Consider the following 17,545-nt stretch of genomic DNA (forward strand, 5'->3'; position numbering starts at 1 on the left):
AAGGTTGGCAGCGCTTCATATGTTAATGTGTTTGAGATTGTGCCCTTATTCATGAGTGGGGTAGCTTTAGGACCCTGAGGCCTACATTTTTCCCCATTGATAAGTTTAACTGTGGATTTCTCGCCTTTAGAATATTCCCAGGCACCAGACTGGAACCGGACAGTTCAGCAGTGCTCTCTGCATGTTAGTAGGTGGCGTCATAGGGCTCCATGTTGATTTCATACTGCCCCGTAAGTGAGGGAGTGATGCATATAAGCACCACCCCTGCGCTTTGATTTCTGTTGGATACTTCTAATCACAGATTCCTCACCTTGTGAATATCCCCAGGCACTAGACAATCTAGACTCAAAAAGCAGTTCTCGTTCATGCCACTAGGTAGCATCTTGCAGCTCCACACCAAGTTTGTTCCACTCTCGAAGTGACGAAACGAGCTGCATATAAGCACCGTACGTGGCACTGACGTCCGTTCCTTTCTTTCCACACCCTCAGGCCCGGATCCGGACCTCTACTTCTTTTCTTTATACTGTGAAGAAATCATTTTCTCCCTAATTTTTCTCTCAATTCTACCAGTATCCAAGGGAGAACATGTCATTTCCTAAGACGACTGGGTTTAAATTTTGTAGGGTCTGTCGCAAACAGTTGTCTGTTACAGATCTCCATGCGGCGTGCCTCTGGAGTTTGTGTTTGGTGCACGACTCAAAGGTCTGCAATGTCTGCACACAGATGAAACCAAAAGCTATTGGAGAATGCAAGGTGAAGCTCCAGATAGCAAAACACTGCAAGGCACACCGAGATCTCAGCCAGGACTGGCCACCTCTGGGGATGCGATCACCTGATATACTGATCATACCCTAACATTGTTGTGGTGGGTGCAGAGCAAACTTTGGGCTGCGGGTGCACACACCTAGAAATTCCTTTCCTAACTCTTGCATTGCACTCGGATCTTCATTCTTGTAAATTATTTGTACTTGCTTTATCCCAAATGGTCCACTCCTCCCCCAAAGGTTGTAATGTATACAACTTGTTAACCCTGTAAAGCGCTCCGATACCCTAACGGGTCAAGTCTGCACTCTATAAAACACAAATAAATAAAATAAAATAAATAATAAGTTAACTCAGCTGTGTAAAGCATTAATTAACTCTCTGCTGTGTAAAGCCTGGCATAGCTCTGCTGTGTAAAGCCTGGGATAGCTCTGCTGGGTAAAGCCTGGGAGAGCTCTACTGTGTAAAGCCTGGGAGAGCTCTGCTGGGTAAAGCCTGACATAGCTCTGCTGTGTAAAGCCTGGCATAGCTCTGCTGTGTAAAGCCTGGCATAGCTCTGCTGTGTAAAGCCTGGGATAGCTCTGCTGTGTAAAGCCTGGGAGAGCTCTGCTGTGTGAAGCCTGGGAGAGCTCTGCTGTGTAAAGCCTGGGAGAGCTCTGCTGTGTGAAGCCTGGGAGAGCTCTGCTGTGTAAAGCCTGGGAGAGCTCTGCTGGGTAAAGCCTGGGAGAAATCTGCTGGGTAAAGCCTGGGAGAGCTCCGCTGTGTAAAGCCTGGGAGAGCTCTGCTCTGTAAAGCCTGGGAGAGCTCTGCCGAGTAAAGCCTGGGAGAGCTCTGCCGAGTAAAGCCTGGGAGAGCTCTGCTGGGTAAAGCTTGGGAGAGCTCTGCTGGGTAAAGCCTGGGTTCGCTCTGCTGGGTAAAGCCTGACATAGCTCTGCTGTGTAAAGCCTGACATAGTTCTGCTGTTCAAAGCCTGGGAGAGCTCTGCTGTGTAAAGCCTGCGAGAGCTCTGCTGGTTAAAGCCTTGGAGAGCTCTGCTGTGTAAAGCCTGGGAGAGCTCTGCTGGGTAAAGCCTGGGAGAGCTCTCCTGTGTAAAGCCTGGGAGAGCTCTGCTGGGTAAAGCCTGGGAGAGCTCTCCTGTGTAAAGCCTGGGAGAGCTCTGCTGTGTAAAGCCTGGGATAGCTCTGCTGTGTAAAGCCTGGGAGAGCTCCGCTGTGTAAAGCCTGGGAGAGCTCTGCTCTGTAAAGCCTGGCATAGCTCTGCTCTGTAAAGCCTGGCATAGCTCTGCTGTTTAAAGCCTGGGAGAGGTCTGCTGGGTAAAGCCTGGGAGAGCTCTGCTGGGTAAAGCCTGGGAGAGCTCTGCTGGGTAAAGCCTGGGACAGCTCTGCTGTGTAAAGCCTGGGAGAGCTCTGCTGGGTAAAGCCTGGGAGAGCTCTGTGTAAAGCCTGGGAGAGCTCTGCTAGGTAAAGCCTGGGATAGCTCTGCTGGGTAAAGCCTGGGAGAGCTCCGCTGTGTAAAGCCTGGGAGAGCTCTGCTCTGTAAAGCCTGGGTGAGCTCTGCTGGGTAAAGCCTGGGAGAGCTCTGCCGAGTAAAGCCTGGGAAAGCTCTGCTGGGTAAAGCTTGGGAGAGCTCTGCTGGGTAAAGCCTGGGTTCGCTCTGCTGTGTAAAGCCTGACATAGCTCTGCTGTGTAAAGCCTGACATAGTTCTGCTGTGTAAAGCCTGGGAGAGCTCTGCTGTGTAAAGCCTGCGAGAGCTCTGCTGGTTAAAGCCTTGGAGAGCTCTGCTGTGTAAAGCCTGGGAGAGCTCTGCTGGGTAAAGCCTGGGAGAGCTCTCCTGTGTAAAGCCTGGGAGAGCTCTCCTGTGTAAAGCCTGGGAGAGCTCTGCTGTGTAAAGCCTGGGAGAGCTCTGCTGTGTAAAGCCTGGGAGAGCTCTGCTGGGTAAAGCCTGGGAGAGCTCTGCTGTGTAAAGCCTGGGAGAGCTCTGCTGGGTAAAGCCTGGGAGAGCTCTGCTGGGTGAAGCCTGGGAGAGCTCTGTGTAAAGCCTGGGAGAGCTCTGTGTAAAGCCTGGGAGAGCTCTGCTAGGTAAAGCCTGGGATAGCTCTGCTGGGTAAAGCCTGGGAGAGCTCCACTGTGTAAAGCCTGGGAGAGCTCTGCTCTGTAAAGCCTGGGTGAGCTCTGCTGGGTAAAGCCTGGGAGAGCTCTGCCGAGTAAAGCCTGGGAAAGCTCTGCTGGGTAAAGCTTGGGAGAGCTCTGCTGGGTAAAGCCTGGGTTCGCTCTGCTGTGTAAAGCCTGACATAGCTCTGCTGTGTAAAGCCTGACATAGTTCTGCTGTGTAAAGCCTGGGAGAGCTCTGCTGTGTAAAGCCTGCGAGAGCTCTGCTGGTTAAAGCCTTGGAGAGCTCTGCTGTGTAAAGCCTGGGAGAGCTCTGCTGGGTAAAGCCTGGGAGAGCTCTCCTGTGTAAAGCCTGGGAGAGCTCTCCTGTGTAAAGCCTGGGAGAGCTCTGCTGTGTGAAGCCTGGGATAGCTCTGCTGTGTGAAGCCTGGGATAGCTCTGCTGTGTGAAGCCTGGGATAGCTCTGCTGTGTAAAGCCTGGGTGAGCTCTGCTGTGTAAAGCCTGGGATAGCTCTGCTGTGTAAAGCCTGGGATAGCTCTGCTGTGTAAAGCCTGGGAGAGCTCCGCTGTGTAAAGCCTGGGAGAGCTCCGCTCTGTAAAGCCTGGCATAGCTCTGCTGTTTAAAGCCTGGGAGAGCTCTGCTCGGTAAAGCCTGGGAGAGCTCTGCTGGGTAAAGCCTGGGACAGCTCTGCTGGGTAAAGCCTGGGACAGCTCTGCTGTGTAAAGCCTGGGAGAGCTCTGCTGGGTAAAGCCTGGGAGAGCTCTGCTGTGTAAAGCCTGGGAGAGCTCTGCTGTGTAAAGCCTGGGAGAGCTCTGCTGTGTAAAGCCTGGGAGAGCTCTGCTGTGTAAAGCCTGGGAGAGCTCTGCTGTGTAAAGCCTGGGAGAGCTCTGCTGTGTAAAGCCTGGGAGAGCTCTGCTGTGTAAAGCCTGGGAGAGCTCTGCTGTGTAAAGCCTGGGAGAGCTCTGCTGGTTAAAGCCTGGGAAAGCTCTGCTGTGTAAAGCCTGGGAGAGCTCTGCTGTGTAAAGCCTGGGTGAGCTCTGTGTAAAGCCTGGGAGAGCTCTGCTTGTTAAAGCCTGGGAGAGCTCTGCTGTGTGAAGCTGGGAGAGCTCTGCTGTGTAAAGCCTGGGATAGCTCCTCTGTGTAAAGCCTGGGAGAGCTCCGCTGGGTAAAGCCTGGGAGAGCTCCGCTGGGTAAAGCCTGGGAGAGCTCTGCTGTGTAAAGCCTGGGAGAGCTCTGCTGTGTAAAGCCTGGGAGAGCTCTGCTGTGTAAAGCCTGGGAGAGCTCTGTGTAAAGCCTGGGAGAGCTCTGCTGTGTAAAGCCTGGGAGAGCTCTGCTGGGTAAGGCCAGGGAGAGCTCTGCTGTGTAAAGCCTGGGAGAGCTCTGCTGGGAAAAGCCTGGGAGAGCTCCGCTGTGTGAAGCCAGGGAGAGCTCTGCTGTGTAAAGCCTGGGATAGCTCTGCTGGGTAAAGCCAGGGAGAGCTCTGCTGTGTAAAGCCTTGGAGAGCTCTGCTGGGTAAAGCCTGGGAGAGCTCTGCTGGGTGAAGCCTGGGAGAGCTCTGCTGGGTGAAGCCAGGGAGAGCTCTGCTGGGTGAAGCCGGGGAGAGCTCTGCTGTTTAAAGCCAGGGAGAGCTCTGCTGTGTGAAGCCTGGGATAGCTCTGCTGTGTAAAGCCTGGGAGAGCTCTGCTGTGTAAAGCCTGGGATAGCTCTGCTGTGTAAAGCCTGGGAGAGCTCTGCTGGGAAAAGCCTGGGAGAGCTCTGCTGGGTGAAGCCTGGGATAGCTCTGCTGTGTAAAGCCTGGGAGAGCTCTGCTCTGTAAAGCCTGGGTGAGCTCTGCTGGGTAAAGCCTGGGTGAGCTCTGCTGGGTAAAGCCTGGGATAGCTCTGCTGTGTAAAGCCTGGGAGAGCTCTGCTGTGTAAAGCCTGGGATAGCTCTGCTGTGTAAAGCCTGGGAGAGCTCTGCTGGGAAAAGCCTGGGAGAGCTCTGCTGGGTGAAGCCTGGGATAGCTCTGCTGTGTAAAGCCTGGGAGAGCTCTGCTCTGTAAAGCCTGGGTGAGCTCTGCTGGGTAAAGCCTGGGATAGCTCCTCTGTGTAAAGCCTGGGAGAGCTCTGCTGTGTAAAGCCTGGGAAAGCTCTGCTGTGTAAAGCCTGGGAGAGCTCTGTGTAAAGCCTGGGAGAGCTCTGCTGTGTAAAGCCTGGGAGAGCTCTGTGTAAAGCCTGGGAGAGCTCTGTGTAAAGCCTGGGAGAGCTCTGCTGTGTAAAGCCTGGGAGAGCTCTGCTGTGTAAAGCCTGGGAGAGCTCTGCTGTGTAAAGCCTGGGAGAGCTCTGCTGTGTAAAGCCTGGGAGAGCTCTGCTGGGTAAAGCCTGGGAGAGCTCTGCTGTGTAAAGCCTGGGAGAGCTCTGCTGGGTAAAGCCTGGGAGAGCTCTGCTGGGTGAAGCCTGGGAGAGCTCTGTGTAAAGCCTGGGAGAGCTCTGTGTAAAGCCTGGGAGAGCTCTGCTAGGTAAAGCCTGGGATAGCTCTGCTGGGTAAAGCCTGGGAGAGCTCCGCTGTGTAAAGCCTGGGAGAGCTCTGCTCTGTAAAGCCTGGGTGAGCTCTGCTGGGTAAAGCCTGGGAGAGCTCTGCCGAGTAAAGCCTGGGAAAGCTCTGCCGGGTAAAGCTTGGGAGAGCTCTGCTGGGTAAAGCCTGGGTTCGCTCTGCTGTGTTAAGCCTGACATAGCTCTGCTGTGTAAAGCCTGACATAGTTCTGCTGTGTAAAGCCTGGGAGAGCTCTGCTGTGTAAAGCCTGCGAGAGCTCTGCTGGTTAAAGCCTTGGAGAGCTCTGCTGTGTAAAGCCTGGGAGAGCTCTGCTGGGTAAAGCCTGGGAGAGCTCTCCTGTGTAAAGCCTGGGAGAGCTCTGCTGTGTGAAGCCTGGGATAGCTCTGCTGTGTAAAGCCTGGGTGAGCTCTGCTGTGTAAAGCCTGGGATAGCTCTGCTGTGTAAAGCCTGGGATAGCTCTGCTGTGTAAAGCCTGGGAGAGCTCCGCTGTGTAAAGCCTGGGAGAGCTCCGCTCTGTAAAGCCTGGCATAGCTCTGCTGTTTAAAGCCTGGGAGAGCTCTGCTGGGTAAAGCCTGGGAGAGCTCTGCTGGGTAAAGCCTGGGAGAGCTCTGCTGGGTAAAGCCTGGGACAGCTCTGCTGTGTAAAGCCTGGGAGAGCTCTGCTGGGTAAAGCCTGGGAGAGCTCTGTGTAAAGCCTGGGAGAGCTCTGCTGTGTAAAGCCTGGGAGAGCTCTGCTGTGTAAAGCCTGGGAGAGCTCTGCTGTGTAAAGCCTGGGAGAGCTCTGCTGTGTAAAGCCTGGGAGAGCTCTGCTGTGTAAAGCCTGGGAGAGCTCTGCTGTGTAAAGCCTGGGAGAGCTCTGCTGTGTAAAGCCTGGGTGAGCTCTGTGTAAAGCCTGGGAGAGCTCTGCTGGTTAAAGCCTGGGAAAGCTCTGCTGTGTAAAGCCTGGGAGAGCTCTGCTGTGTAAAGCCTGGGTGAGCTCTGTGTAAAGCCTGGGAGAGCTCTGCTTGTTAAAGCCTGGGAGAGCTCTGCTGTGTAAAGCTGGGAGAGCTCTGCTGGGTATAGCCTGGGATAGCTCTGCTGTGTAAAGCCTGGGATAGCTCTGTTGTGTAAAGCCTGGGAGAGCTCTGCTGTGTAAAGCCTGGGAGAGCTCTGCTGGGTGAAGCCTGGGAGAGCTCTGCTGGGAAAAGCCTGGGAGAGCTCTGCTGGGTGAAGCCAGGGAGAGCTCTGCTGGGTAAAGCCTGGGATAGCTCTGCTGGGTAAAGCCAGGGAGAGCTCTGCTGTATAAAGCCTTGGATAGCTCTGCTGGGTAAAGCCTGGGAGAGCTCTGCTGGGTGAAGCCTGGGAGAGCTCTGCTGGGAAAAGCCTGGGAGAGCTCTGCTGGGTTAAGCCAGGGAGAGCTCTGCTGGGTGAAGCCGGGGAGAGCTCTGCTGTGTAAAGCCAGGGAGAGCTCTGCTGTGTGAAGCCTGGGATAGCTCTGCTGTGTAAAGCCTGGGAGAGCTCTGCTGTGTAAAGCCTGGGATAGCTCTGCTGTGTAAAGCCTGGGAGAGCTCTGCTGGGAAAAGCCTGGGAGAGCTCTGCTGGGTGAAGCCTGGGATAGCTCTGCTGTGTAAAGCCTGGGAGAGCTCTGTGTAAAGCCTGGGAGAGCTCTGCTGTGTAAAGCCTGGGAGAGCTCTGCTGGGTAAGGCCAGGGAGAGCTCTGCTGTGTTAAGCCTGGGAGAGCTCTGCTGGGAAAAGCCTGGGAGAGCTCTGCTGGGAAAAGCCTGGGAGAGCTCTGCTGGGAAAAGCCTGGGAGAGCTCCGCTGTGTGAAGCCAGGGAGAGCTCTGCTGTGTAAAGCCTGGGATAGCTCTGCTGGGTAAAGCCAGGGAGAGCTCTGCTGTGTAAAGCCTGGGAGAGCTCTGCTGTGTAAAACCTGGCATAGCTCTGCTGAGTAAAGCCTGGGATAGCTCTGCTGGGTAAAGCCTGGGAGAGCTCTGCTGTGTAAAGCCTGGGAGAGCTCTGCTGTGTAAAGCCTGGGAGAGCTCTGCTGTGTAAAACCTGGGAGAGCGCTGCTGTGTAAAGCCTGGGATAGCTCTGCTGGGTAAAGCCTGGGATAGCTCTGCTGGGTAAAGCCTGGGAGAGCTCTGCTGGGTAAAGCCTGGGAGAGCTCTGCTGGGTAAAGCCTGGGACAGCTCTGCTGGGTAAAGCCTGGGACAGCTCTGCTGGGTAAAGCCTGGGAGAGCTCTGCTGGGTAAAGCCTGGGAGAGCTCTGCTGTGTAAAGCCTGGGAGAGCTCTGCTGGTGAAGCCTGGGAGAGCTCTGCTGTGTAAAGCCTGGGATAGCCCTGCTGGGTAATGCCTGGGATAGCTCTGCTGGGTAAAGGCTGGGATAGCTCTGCTGGGTAAAGCCTGGGAGAGCTCCGCTGTGTAAAGCCTGGGACAGCTCTGCTGGGTAAAGCCTGGGACAGCTCTGCTGGGTAAAGCCTGGGATAGCTCTGCTGTGTAAAGCCTGGGAGAGCTCTGCTGGGTAAAGCCTGGGAGAGCTCTGCTGGCTAAAGCCTGGGAGAGCTCTGCTGGCTAAAGCCTGGGAGAGCTCTGCTGTGTAAAGCCTGGGAGAGCTTTGTTGGGTAAAGCCTGGGAGAGCTCTGCTGGGTAAAGCCTGGGAGAGCTCTGCTGGGTAAAGCCTGGGAGAGCTCTGCTGGGTAAAGCCTGGGAGAGCTCTGCTGGGTGAAGCCAGGGAGAGCTCTGCTGGGTAAAGCCTGGGAGAGCTCTGCTGGGTAAAGCCTGGGATAGCTCTGCTGGGTAATGCCTGGGATAGCTCTGCTGGGTAAAGCCTGGGATAGCTCTGCTGGGTAAAGCCTGGGAGAGCTCCGCTGTGTAAAGCCTGGGATAGCTCTGCTGGGTAAAGCCTGGGACAGCTCTGCTGGGTAAAGCCTGGGATAGCTCTGCTGTGTAAAGCCTGGGAGAGCTCTGCTGGGTAAAGCCTGGGAGAGCTCTGCTGGCTAAAGCCTGGGAGAGCTCTGCTGGCTAAAGCCTGGGAGAGCTCTGCTGTGTAAAGCCTGGGAGAGCTCTGTGTAAAGCCTGGGAGAGCTCTGTGTAAAGCCTGGGAGAGCTCTGCTGGGTAAAGCCTGGGAGAGCTCTGCTGGGTAAAGCCTGGGAGAGCTCTGCTGGGTAAAGCCTGGGGGAGCTCTGCTGGGTAAAGCCTGGGAGAGCTCTGCTGGGTAATGTCTGGGATAGCTCTGCTGGGTAAAGCCTGGGCTAGCTCTGCTGGGTAAAGCCTGGGCTAGCTCTGCTGGGTAAAGCCTGGGCTAGCTCTGCTGGGTAAAGCCTGGGAGAGCTCTGCTGGGTAAAGCCTGGGAGAGCTCTGCTGGGTGAAGCCTGGGACAGCTCTGCTGGGTAAAGCCTGGGAGAGCTCTGCTGGGTAAAGCCTGGGAGAGCTCTGCTGTGTAAAGCCTTGGAGAGCTCTTCTGGTGAAGCCTGGGAGAGCTCTGCTGTGTAAAGCCTGGGATAGCCCTGCTGGGTAATGCCTGGGATAGCTCTGCTGGGTAAAGGCTGGGATAGCTCTGCTGGGTAAAGCCTGGGAGAGCTCCGCTGTGTAAAGCCTGGGACAGCTCTGCTGGGTAAAGCCTGGGACAGCTCTGCTGGGTAAAGCCTGGGATAGCTCTGCTGTGTAAAGCCTGGGAGAGCTCTGCTGGGTAAAGCCTGGGAGAGCTCTGCTGGCTAAAGCCTGGGAGAGCTCTGCTGGCTAAAGCCTGGGAGAGCTCTGCTGTGTAAAGCCTGGGAGAGCTTTGTTGGGTAAAGCCTGGGAGAGCTCTGCTGGGTAAAGCCTGGGAGAGCTCTGCTGGGTAAAGCCTGGGAGAGCTCTGCTGGGTAAAGCCTGGGAGAGCTCTGCTGGGTAAAGCCTGGGAGAGCTCTGCTGGGTGAAGCCAGGGAGAGCTCTGCTGGGTAAAGCCTGGGAGAGCTCTGCTGGGTAAAGCCTGGGATAGCTCTGCTGGGTAATGCCTGGGATAGCTCTGCTGGGTAAAGCCTGGGATAGCTCTGCTGGGTAAAGCCTGGGAGAGCTCCGCTGTGTAAAGCCTGGGATAGCTCTGCTGGGTAAAGCCTGGGACAGCTCTGCTGGGTAAAGCCTGGGATAGCTCTGCTGTGTAAAGCCTGGGAGAGCTCTGCTGGGTAAAGCCTGGGAGAGCTCTGCTGGCTAAAGCCTGGGAGAGCTCTGCTGGCTAAAGCCTGGGAGAGCTCTGCTGTGTAAAGCCTGGGAGAGCTCTGTGTAAAGCCTGGGAGAGCTCTGTGTAAAGCCTGGGAGAGCTCTGCTGGGTAAAGCCTGGGAGAGCTCTGCTGGGTAAAGCCTGGGAGAGCTCTGCTGGGTAAAGCCTGGGGGAGCTCTGCTGGGTAAAGCCTGGGAGAGCTCTGCTGGGTAATGTCTGGGATAGCTCTGCTGGGTAAAGCCTGGGCTAGCTCTGCTGGGTAAAGCCTGGGCTAGCTCTGCTGGGTAAAGCCTGGGCTAGCTCTGCTGGGTAAAGCCTGGGATAGCTCTGCTGGGTAAAGCCTGGGAGAGCTCTGCTGGGTGAAGCCTGGGAGAGCTCTGCTGGGAAAAGCCTGGGAGAGCTCTGCTGGGTGAAGCCAGGGAGAGCGCTGCTGGGTAACGCCTGGGAGAGCTCTGTTTAAAGCCTGGGAGAGCTTTGCTGGGTAAAGCCTGGGAGAGCTCTGCTGGGTAAAGCCTGGGATAGCTCTGCTGGGTGAAGCCTGGGATAGCTCTGCTGGGTAATGCCTGGCATAGCTCTGTTGGGTGAAGCCTGGCATAGCTCTGCTGTGTAAAGCCTGGGAGAGCTCTGCTGTGTAAAGCCTGGGAGAGCTCTGCTGGGTGAAGCCTGGGAGAGCTCTGCTGGGTGAAGCCTGGGAGAGTTCTGCTGTGTAAAGCCTGGGAGAGCTCTGCTGGGTGAAGCCAGGGAGAGCGCTGCTGGGTAACGCCTGGGAGAGCTCTGTGTAAAGCCTGGGAGAGCTTTGCTGGGTAAAGCCTGGGAGAGCTCTGCTGGGTAAAGCCTGGGATAGCTCTGGTGGGTGATGCCTGGGATATCTCCGCTGTGTAAAGCCTGGGATAGCTCTGCTGGGTAATGCCTGGCATAGCTCTGCTGGGTGAAGCCTGGCATAGCTCTGCTGTGTAAAGCCTGGGAGAGCTCTGCTGTGTAAAGCCTGGGAGAGCTCTGCTGGGTGAAGCCTGGGAGAGCTCTGCTGGGTGAAGCCTGGGAGAGCTCTGCTGTGTAAAGCCTGGGGGAGTTCTATGTGAAGCCTGGGATAGCTCTGCTGTGTAAAGCCTGGGATAGCTCTGCTGGGTGAAGCCTGTGGGAGCTCTGCTGTGTAAAGCCTGGGAGAGCTCTGCTGGGTAAAGCCTGGGAGAGCTCTGCTGGTTAAAGCTTGGGTGAGCTCTGCTGGTTAAAGCCTTGGAGAGCTCTGTGTGAAGCCTGGGAGAGCTCTGCTGTGTAAAGCCTGGGTGAGCTCTGCTGGTTAAAGCCTTGGAGAACTCTGCTGGCTAAAGCCTGGGAGAGCTCCGCTGGCTAAAGCCTGGGAGAGCTCTGCTGTGTAAAGCCTGGGAGAGCTCTGTGTAAAGCCTGGGAGAGCTCTGTTGGGTAAAGCCTGGGAGAGCTCTGTGTAAAGCCTGGGAGAGCTCTGCTTGTTAAAGCCTGGGAGAGCTCTGTGTAAAGCCTGGTAGAGCTCTGCTGGGTAAAGCCTGGGAGAGCTCTGCTGGGTAAAACCTGGGAGAGCTCTGCTGGGTAAAGCCTGGGAGAGCTCTGCTGGGTGAAGCCTGGGAGAGCTCTGCTGGGTGAAGCCTGGGAGAGCTCTGCTGGGTAAAGCCTGGGAGAGCTCTGCTGGGTAAAGCCTGGGAGAGCTCTGCTGGGTGAAGCCTGGGAGAGCTCTGCTGTGTAAAGCCTGGGAGAGCTCTGCTGGGTAAAGCCTGGGAGAGCTCTGCTGGGTAAAGCCTGGGAGAGCGCCGCTCGTGAGGTAGCTGAATAAAGCTTGCTCTGTATACACTGTAAAATCAAACAAAAAGAAAGGTTTTTGTGGAACTGCTCCTGGTTTCCCAAAAATAATACAAACAAAAAAGCAGCTATTCCAGAAATGTTTACTACTTTGTATTAGCTTGAAAAGGAAAAAATTACTTTTTAAGAAGAACCCTCACTCACCAACCTACTTGGTGACATGTTTCATCATAGGGTTCCCACCTGAGGGGGCGAATGCCTCCCGGCTGTGCTGCGACGCCTGATTACAGTGGAGCGGGTTTTTTTTGTGTGCAGAGTGAAAACTGATTTAAGATTGTCTCTAAGCACCCACACATTTTAGTGGTGGGGTCATAGGACAAGATTAAAAACCTAGTGTGATCGAGATCTATTTCAGTTTGTCAGCAGAGGCATACCTCCACCGTCCTGTACTGAGTGATGCCCTGCTCTCTGTGTAGTTCATGGAAGCTGTCCATTATCCGAGTCCGCCTGGTTGGTGAACTCAGCCTCCACTGGACCTTCTGAAGCTTAAGCCCTCTCCCCTTGAGCGCCACTGGCAGCCTGACATCGGTGGGTTACGTGGAGTCTCTCTTCTCATAGTCTTCACTGCACTCCAATGGACATTGCTTGTGTTACTTACCGTCACCCCTGTGTCTCTTCTAGGTAAAGCAGCCAAGGAAGCGGAAGCCAACCTGCGGCGCCAGAGGCGGCTTGTGCGCTCCCAGGTGCTCAAGTACATGGTGCCTGGCGCACGTGTGATACGCGGCATCGACTGGAAGTGGAGGGAGCAAGATGGGAGTTCGCAGGGGGAGGGCACAGTGACAGGAGAGCTGCACAACGGTAAGTGCACACTTTGTTCTGTCTACTACCACTGGGGAGGGCATGCTCTAATATGATGGAACGCTGTGCTTCGCATGTAGTGTCACTGGGTGGGCACTGTCATGTTAGTGGATGCGGGCTGCACTATAGTGAGCAAGTGATTGACTCCTTTACTACAGCAGTGCGAGAACACGGAGAGGACCAAGCTGCAATATGTCGAGTGAGTGTGTGGCTTGTTCAGTAGTACAAGTGAGACTCAGTGTTGATCATCTGCTTTGCAATATGTAATACCAGAGACGCAGTGAACAAGGGTTAATGCTGTATGAATGTGCCTGGCGTTTATAGAGAAGAGCATCTAGTAACACGAGCACTTCCTGGGAGGTCAGTGTACGTCCAGTTTACATACTCCGTGTGTTAAGTGGTGTGAATGGAGCACCGTTCTACAGCTTGGAACCTGCAGAGCTAAGTCTCCGGTTGAGATGAGTCCTCATTTCGCTGTTGTACCTCCTATAGGATGACAGTCTGGAAGTTGTTTCACTATTGACTGCTGGCTGCCTCCTGCTTTGGATGAGAGCATGGGTAACATGAGAACAGGCACTTGATTTGATTGCTGATGTGCAGTATTACCCGTTCCTTTGTCCATCCACGCAGCACATACGCACTGCCACCAGTATCGGGACTATCGACATTAGATTGATGCTAAAGGCACTTTGGGTTTGCATTCTTTCCGAACTTACAGCGGTCTGTGATTCTGGGTGAAACTCCATGGTTAATTGCATAGCATAGGGTGTCTTCAAATATCTGTCGCCCCTTGATTCCTTGCCCAAAGTGCATTATCCCCCCTCCCTCCTAAAAAGCATTCCCACTTTTAATGTGGACACCTGGCATTGCCACCAGTGCTGGGAAGAATGGCTACATCTTCAGTAATGAGAAACGTGGAGATCAGACTCGAATGTCTCTTAAAATTCTCCCCACAATCTTCTCGACACTACTTTGGTTAGATATGGCCCTAGCTCATGGACTATTGACTACCCTACGAATATCTTAAAGAATGAGGAAAAGAAAAACACAAATTACTGAAACAACACTCGGAGACTCTAATTGCGGATACCTACAATAATTTGACAAATGGCACCAAGAAAACTAATGTTGTCTTCTATTCTAAACGCCCAGATACATGGAAAAACATCTTCCTTCTCCAACTTCAAGCGACCAAGTCTACCAAGATACCCTAGGGAACAAAACTAAAGACGGTCCCCTCTCCATCCTTTAGAGGTGACATTGATATTTCCATTTTCAAGATAGGAATCCATCATATACCAGCGACCGACCCTCCCTTCTCCCTGTTTGATCAACACTTTATTTTTCAATCCTCTCACTAGTCAGTGATCTGTCCCTCACACCTGCACCGCCCTGACCTCTGACACTCGCCACAGAACCGAGCCCCCCCTGCCTTATTCACCTTCCTGCTTGGAGTCCCCCCCCCTGCCCTGACTTGCAACCTTACCTCCCCCTCCGTCACACGCAGCACTCAAGCGATCACCGGTGAGACATCTCCTGTGCCCTCCATAATCTGCTGATCCTCTGTCCCTAATTGCAACGGAGGTCACCAAAATCCTAGCTACTCGAGCCCAATCGCTAATCCGGCTTCACCAGAACTCTATGCAGACGCGCCCTTCCCTACCATTAATGACCCCATTCAACCCCCTGGACAATCCACAAACTTAGTCCAAATTATAAGGAACCCTCCCCTTTAAATACACGCTCTGCTCCGTTTCCCTGGACTTGAATCACATCCTCCCGCTCACAATGTGGAAAGCTGCAATCCCCCTCTCACACAGATCTTGTCTGGGATGGAATAGAAACTTGACTCCCTGACAAATGACCTAAACTAAAACAACTGAGATCAACAACATCAAATCGTGGTTTAATGCTGATTTAAACTGTAAAAGAAGACCTCTCAGACAAGCAGAAAGGACATGGAGATAAAACCCAACAAAACACCTAGCATTTCTTAGAACAACCAGGCTTTCATACAAGAAACAACCTCCTTCTTCCACAACCAATTGGACCTTGCAAAGAATTGACCCAGGGAGCTCTTTTACATCATCAAAAGCCAAACCTCGCATTTGCCCCCTCAAGTAATAATCGACACTAATGAAGGCTGTGAAGAAATCAGTAGCTTTTTTTCTGACAGTCTCCAAAATTGAGCAGTTCTTCCTACAAGTCTCTACTCTTCCCTACGTCCTCACCACCTGCAGCAACCCACCTCCACCCACAACAGCTACCCCTCGTTATCCCATCTTCAACCAAACAACCCCTACAGATACTAAAGGCAACCTTAGTCACTCCTAGCTGAAAAATAATGCCAACTGGGCTGACTTCAAACCCTGACTGAATCGGATGTCTTCAATATAATCACTTCAAAAAGGGGGTGGTGATGGACAGAGTATCTGAGTTAATCAGAACACTCCTACCCAGTCAACAGATCAGGGCTTGATCCATCACCGTTTTTTAGCTCACTGCACCATCCCAGTTCAGAACCTGGCTATATGCAAATTATAATCACGACTTTAAAACCTTCGGCCCACACCTTGGACCCCCTCCCATCCACGATGGTCAAAGATCTCAGCCACATCATTGCCCCATTCTGGACTCTAATCATCAACACTTCTCTCTCCTCGGGCTATGTACCAGTCGCCCTCCAGCTAGGTCAAATTACACCCATCCCATGGCTGACCCAAATGACATCAACCACCTCAGACCTATCTCCAACCTCCCGTTCCGAGCTAAAACGTTGGAAAAATGTGTCTTGCAACAACTTAATAATCATATACGTAAATTCTCCCTTCTTGACACCTTCCAATCCGGTTTCAGGAAAGGCTTTAGTATTGAAACTGCCATGCTCAAGATATTGGATGACATTCACAGATCCCTAGACGAGGGAGATGCTTGCCTTCTAATACTGCTTGACCTATCTGCGGCTTTCGATACCGTTAATCACCCAGCCCTACTTGAATCTCTGAAGTTTCACTTTGGTGTCAATGGCACCGTCCTCAAATGGTTCACATATTTCCTACAACACTGTGCGCAACAAATCAAAATCAACTCATACATTCTTCTGCTGCAAAAAGACTCTTTGACAGTAGCGCTTGTCGATTCAAAAAGTCGCGATGGGGCGGTGATGACACCCCTGGCCTCTTAGGGTCCCGATTACATTGAGGGGGACACCCAAAACTGTCTGCTGCAAATAAACCTTGGTGAAAGTCCTGGATCTGGCCTGTTGATCGAGGACCTTCCACAAGCACAGCAGTCCAGGAGTACGGCTCCCCCTCAACACTGCACTCATCCTGAGCAGTTTTCAACCAAATAGCAGTCAGCCACTCTTGAAAACCTTTCAGACCACCACTGCCTTCGGGCCATGGTTGGCACTGACACACCGCTTCGGACTCCCTGCCCAGCTGCAGCTTGGCTCCGCAGAAGCCTAGAGACTGACTGCTTTGGCACTGCCCACACCGACAACCGCACAGAGTACCGACCGGAACCTCAATGCCGTGACTGCACCATCAGAGTTAAAGACTTCGGCGTCAACCAGCAAGTTCGTCACCGTTGCAGTCAAGCCAATTCTCCATAAGATACAGGAGCAGCTCGACTCAAGGCAGAAACACCTAGTCATCCATTCCCAAATGGGTCTCACCCTTGCCTTACCTTCGGGCCGTGCAACTCCACCCTCGTAACGTCAGCTGTCTTTCGAGGAGATGTTGGACATTATGGTTCTTGCAAAACTACGCAAGAAAGAAGATAAGGCTTACCAGCCCCTTACCCCTGTACTCCACCATCACCTTATACTATTCCTCAGTCCTCTCCACCTGGTTCTCCAGAGGACCCCGTTGACATTACATCTTAGGGGTCTCCACACACTGCCAAGGGTGGACGTGGGTGGGCGAGAGGTGATGTTACATTTGATACTCCCTCACAGGGTGACCAATTTATTTATTTATTTTGAGAGTTTTATATTGCGCGAACAAGATCTTTGCAGATATCAGAGCGCTTTACAACAAGGGGGTAGTAAAAACAAGAGAGCAATTAACAGGCTTTTGAGCAAAAGATAGTTGAGGTAGTAAATGGGTAGTACAAATAAGGTAGATAAAAGAGGGAGCATAAACAATCAGTTAAACAATAATACAAATAGTCAATCTGATAAACAAGTATTACAAATAGTCAGGAGTCTCAAAAAGTTCCAAAGTTAGGTACATGTTCAGGTGAATTTAGCCATGAGGATATCTTTTACTTCTTTCTTAAAGAATGTAGGGGAGGTGATAAGTCTGATTTCTGGAGGGAGTGAATTCCAGATCCTGGGTGCCATTCCTGAGGAGCGCTTATATGTTTTTTCCTTCCGGAATCTACGAGGTTTCAGAAGGAGATTCTTTGAACTTCTAGTGGATCTTGAGCCACCAGAAATTGTCAGCTTTTTTTTTTTTTTTGCAGAGTTTTATATAGCGCGAACTAGACCCGAATCAGGTATCAGAGCGCTTTACATATTTTTCGAGTAACGTTACTTTTTTTTAAGTTTTCCAGTTACTTTCATTTTAGGCACGGGGAGATTAAGTGATTTGCCCAGAATCACAGGAGGTTTTGGCGTCGTTACCGAGACTCGAACCCAGATCCCCAGGTCCGAGGTCGAGCGCCCTAGCCGTTAGGCCACCTCCTCTCCCCTAAGCTTCTGAGTAAGGTAACCGGGTGAGCTGTGGTGTATAGCCCTTTGAGTCATGCATGCAATTTTCAGATGTATTCTGGCCTCAAAAGGCAGCCAGTTCAAGGATTTTAGGTCAGGGGAAATATGTGAGTGTTTTTTTGATCCAGTGATAAGTCTCGCAGCAGCGTTCAAAGAGGCTCTCAGGGGTGCAGTTGTAGATAGGGGGGAGTCCACAGAGGGCGACGCTACCGTAGACTAAGCGAGGAATGACTAGGGCTTGTACTGCAGTTTGGAAGTCCTTGGCTGGGAGGGAGGGTTTAAGTTTCCTCAGGGTATTGATTTGGAAATTAGCTCCCTTAGTTGCGTTGCTGATATGCCGTTGCATGTTGAGATTGGCGTCAAGTGTTATGCCTAAAGATTTCGCTGAGTCCACGATGGTAGGTTGGACATTGAGTGCAGTTAGGTGCTTAAGCCAGGTTTGAGAGGTGGAGCTTTTCGCAGGATGTGAGATCAGCAGGAACTGAGTTTTCAGGGCATTGAGTTTGAGGTGATTATCGGCAAGCCATGATTGTGTGTTTCTGAGCGCTGAGTTAAGAAGTTTGATGTCATTGGGGGATTGTAATTTCAGGTATAGTTGGGTGTCGTCTGCGTACATGTGA

General features: G+C 52.7%; 1 protein-coding gene across 9 annotated transcripts in view; it reads left to right on the top strand.

The window, feature by feature from the left end:
• HECTD1 (HECT domain E3 ubiquitin protein ligase 1) overlaps nt 1-17,545 on the top strand; it is a 424,699-nt gene that overhangs the window by 238,306 nt on the left and 168,848 nt on the right. For all 9 annotated transcript variants that reach the window (XM_078659397.1, XM_078659396.1, XM_078659400.1 and 6 more), the window contains exon 24: nt 12,035-12,211. In XM_078659397.1, the coding sequence (XP_078515523.1) occupies nt 12,035-12,211 (177 nt within the window). The remainder of the gene's footprint in view (nt 1-12,034; nt 12,212-17,545) is intronic.

This window comes from Lissotriton helveticus, chromosome 9 (assembly GCF_964261635.1).
Source record: "Lissotriton helveticus chromosome 9, aLisHel1.1, whole genome shotgun sequence".
Classification (NCBI taxonomy): Eukaryota; Metazoa; Chordata; class Amphibia; order Caudata; family Salamandridae; genus Lissotriton; species Lissotriton helveticus.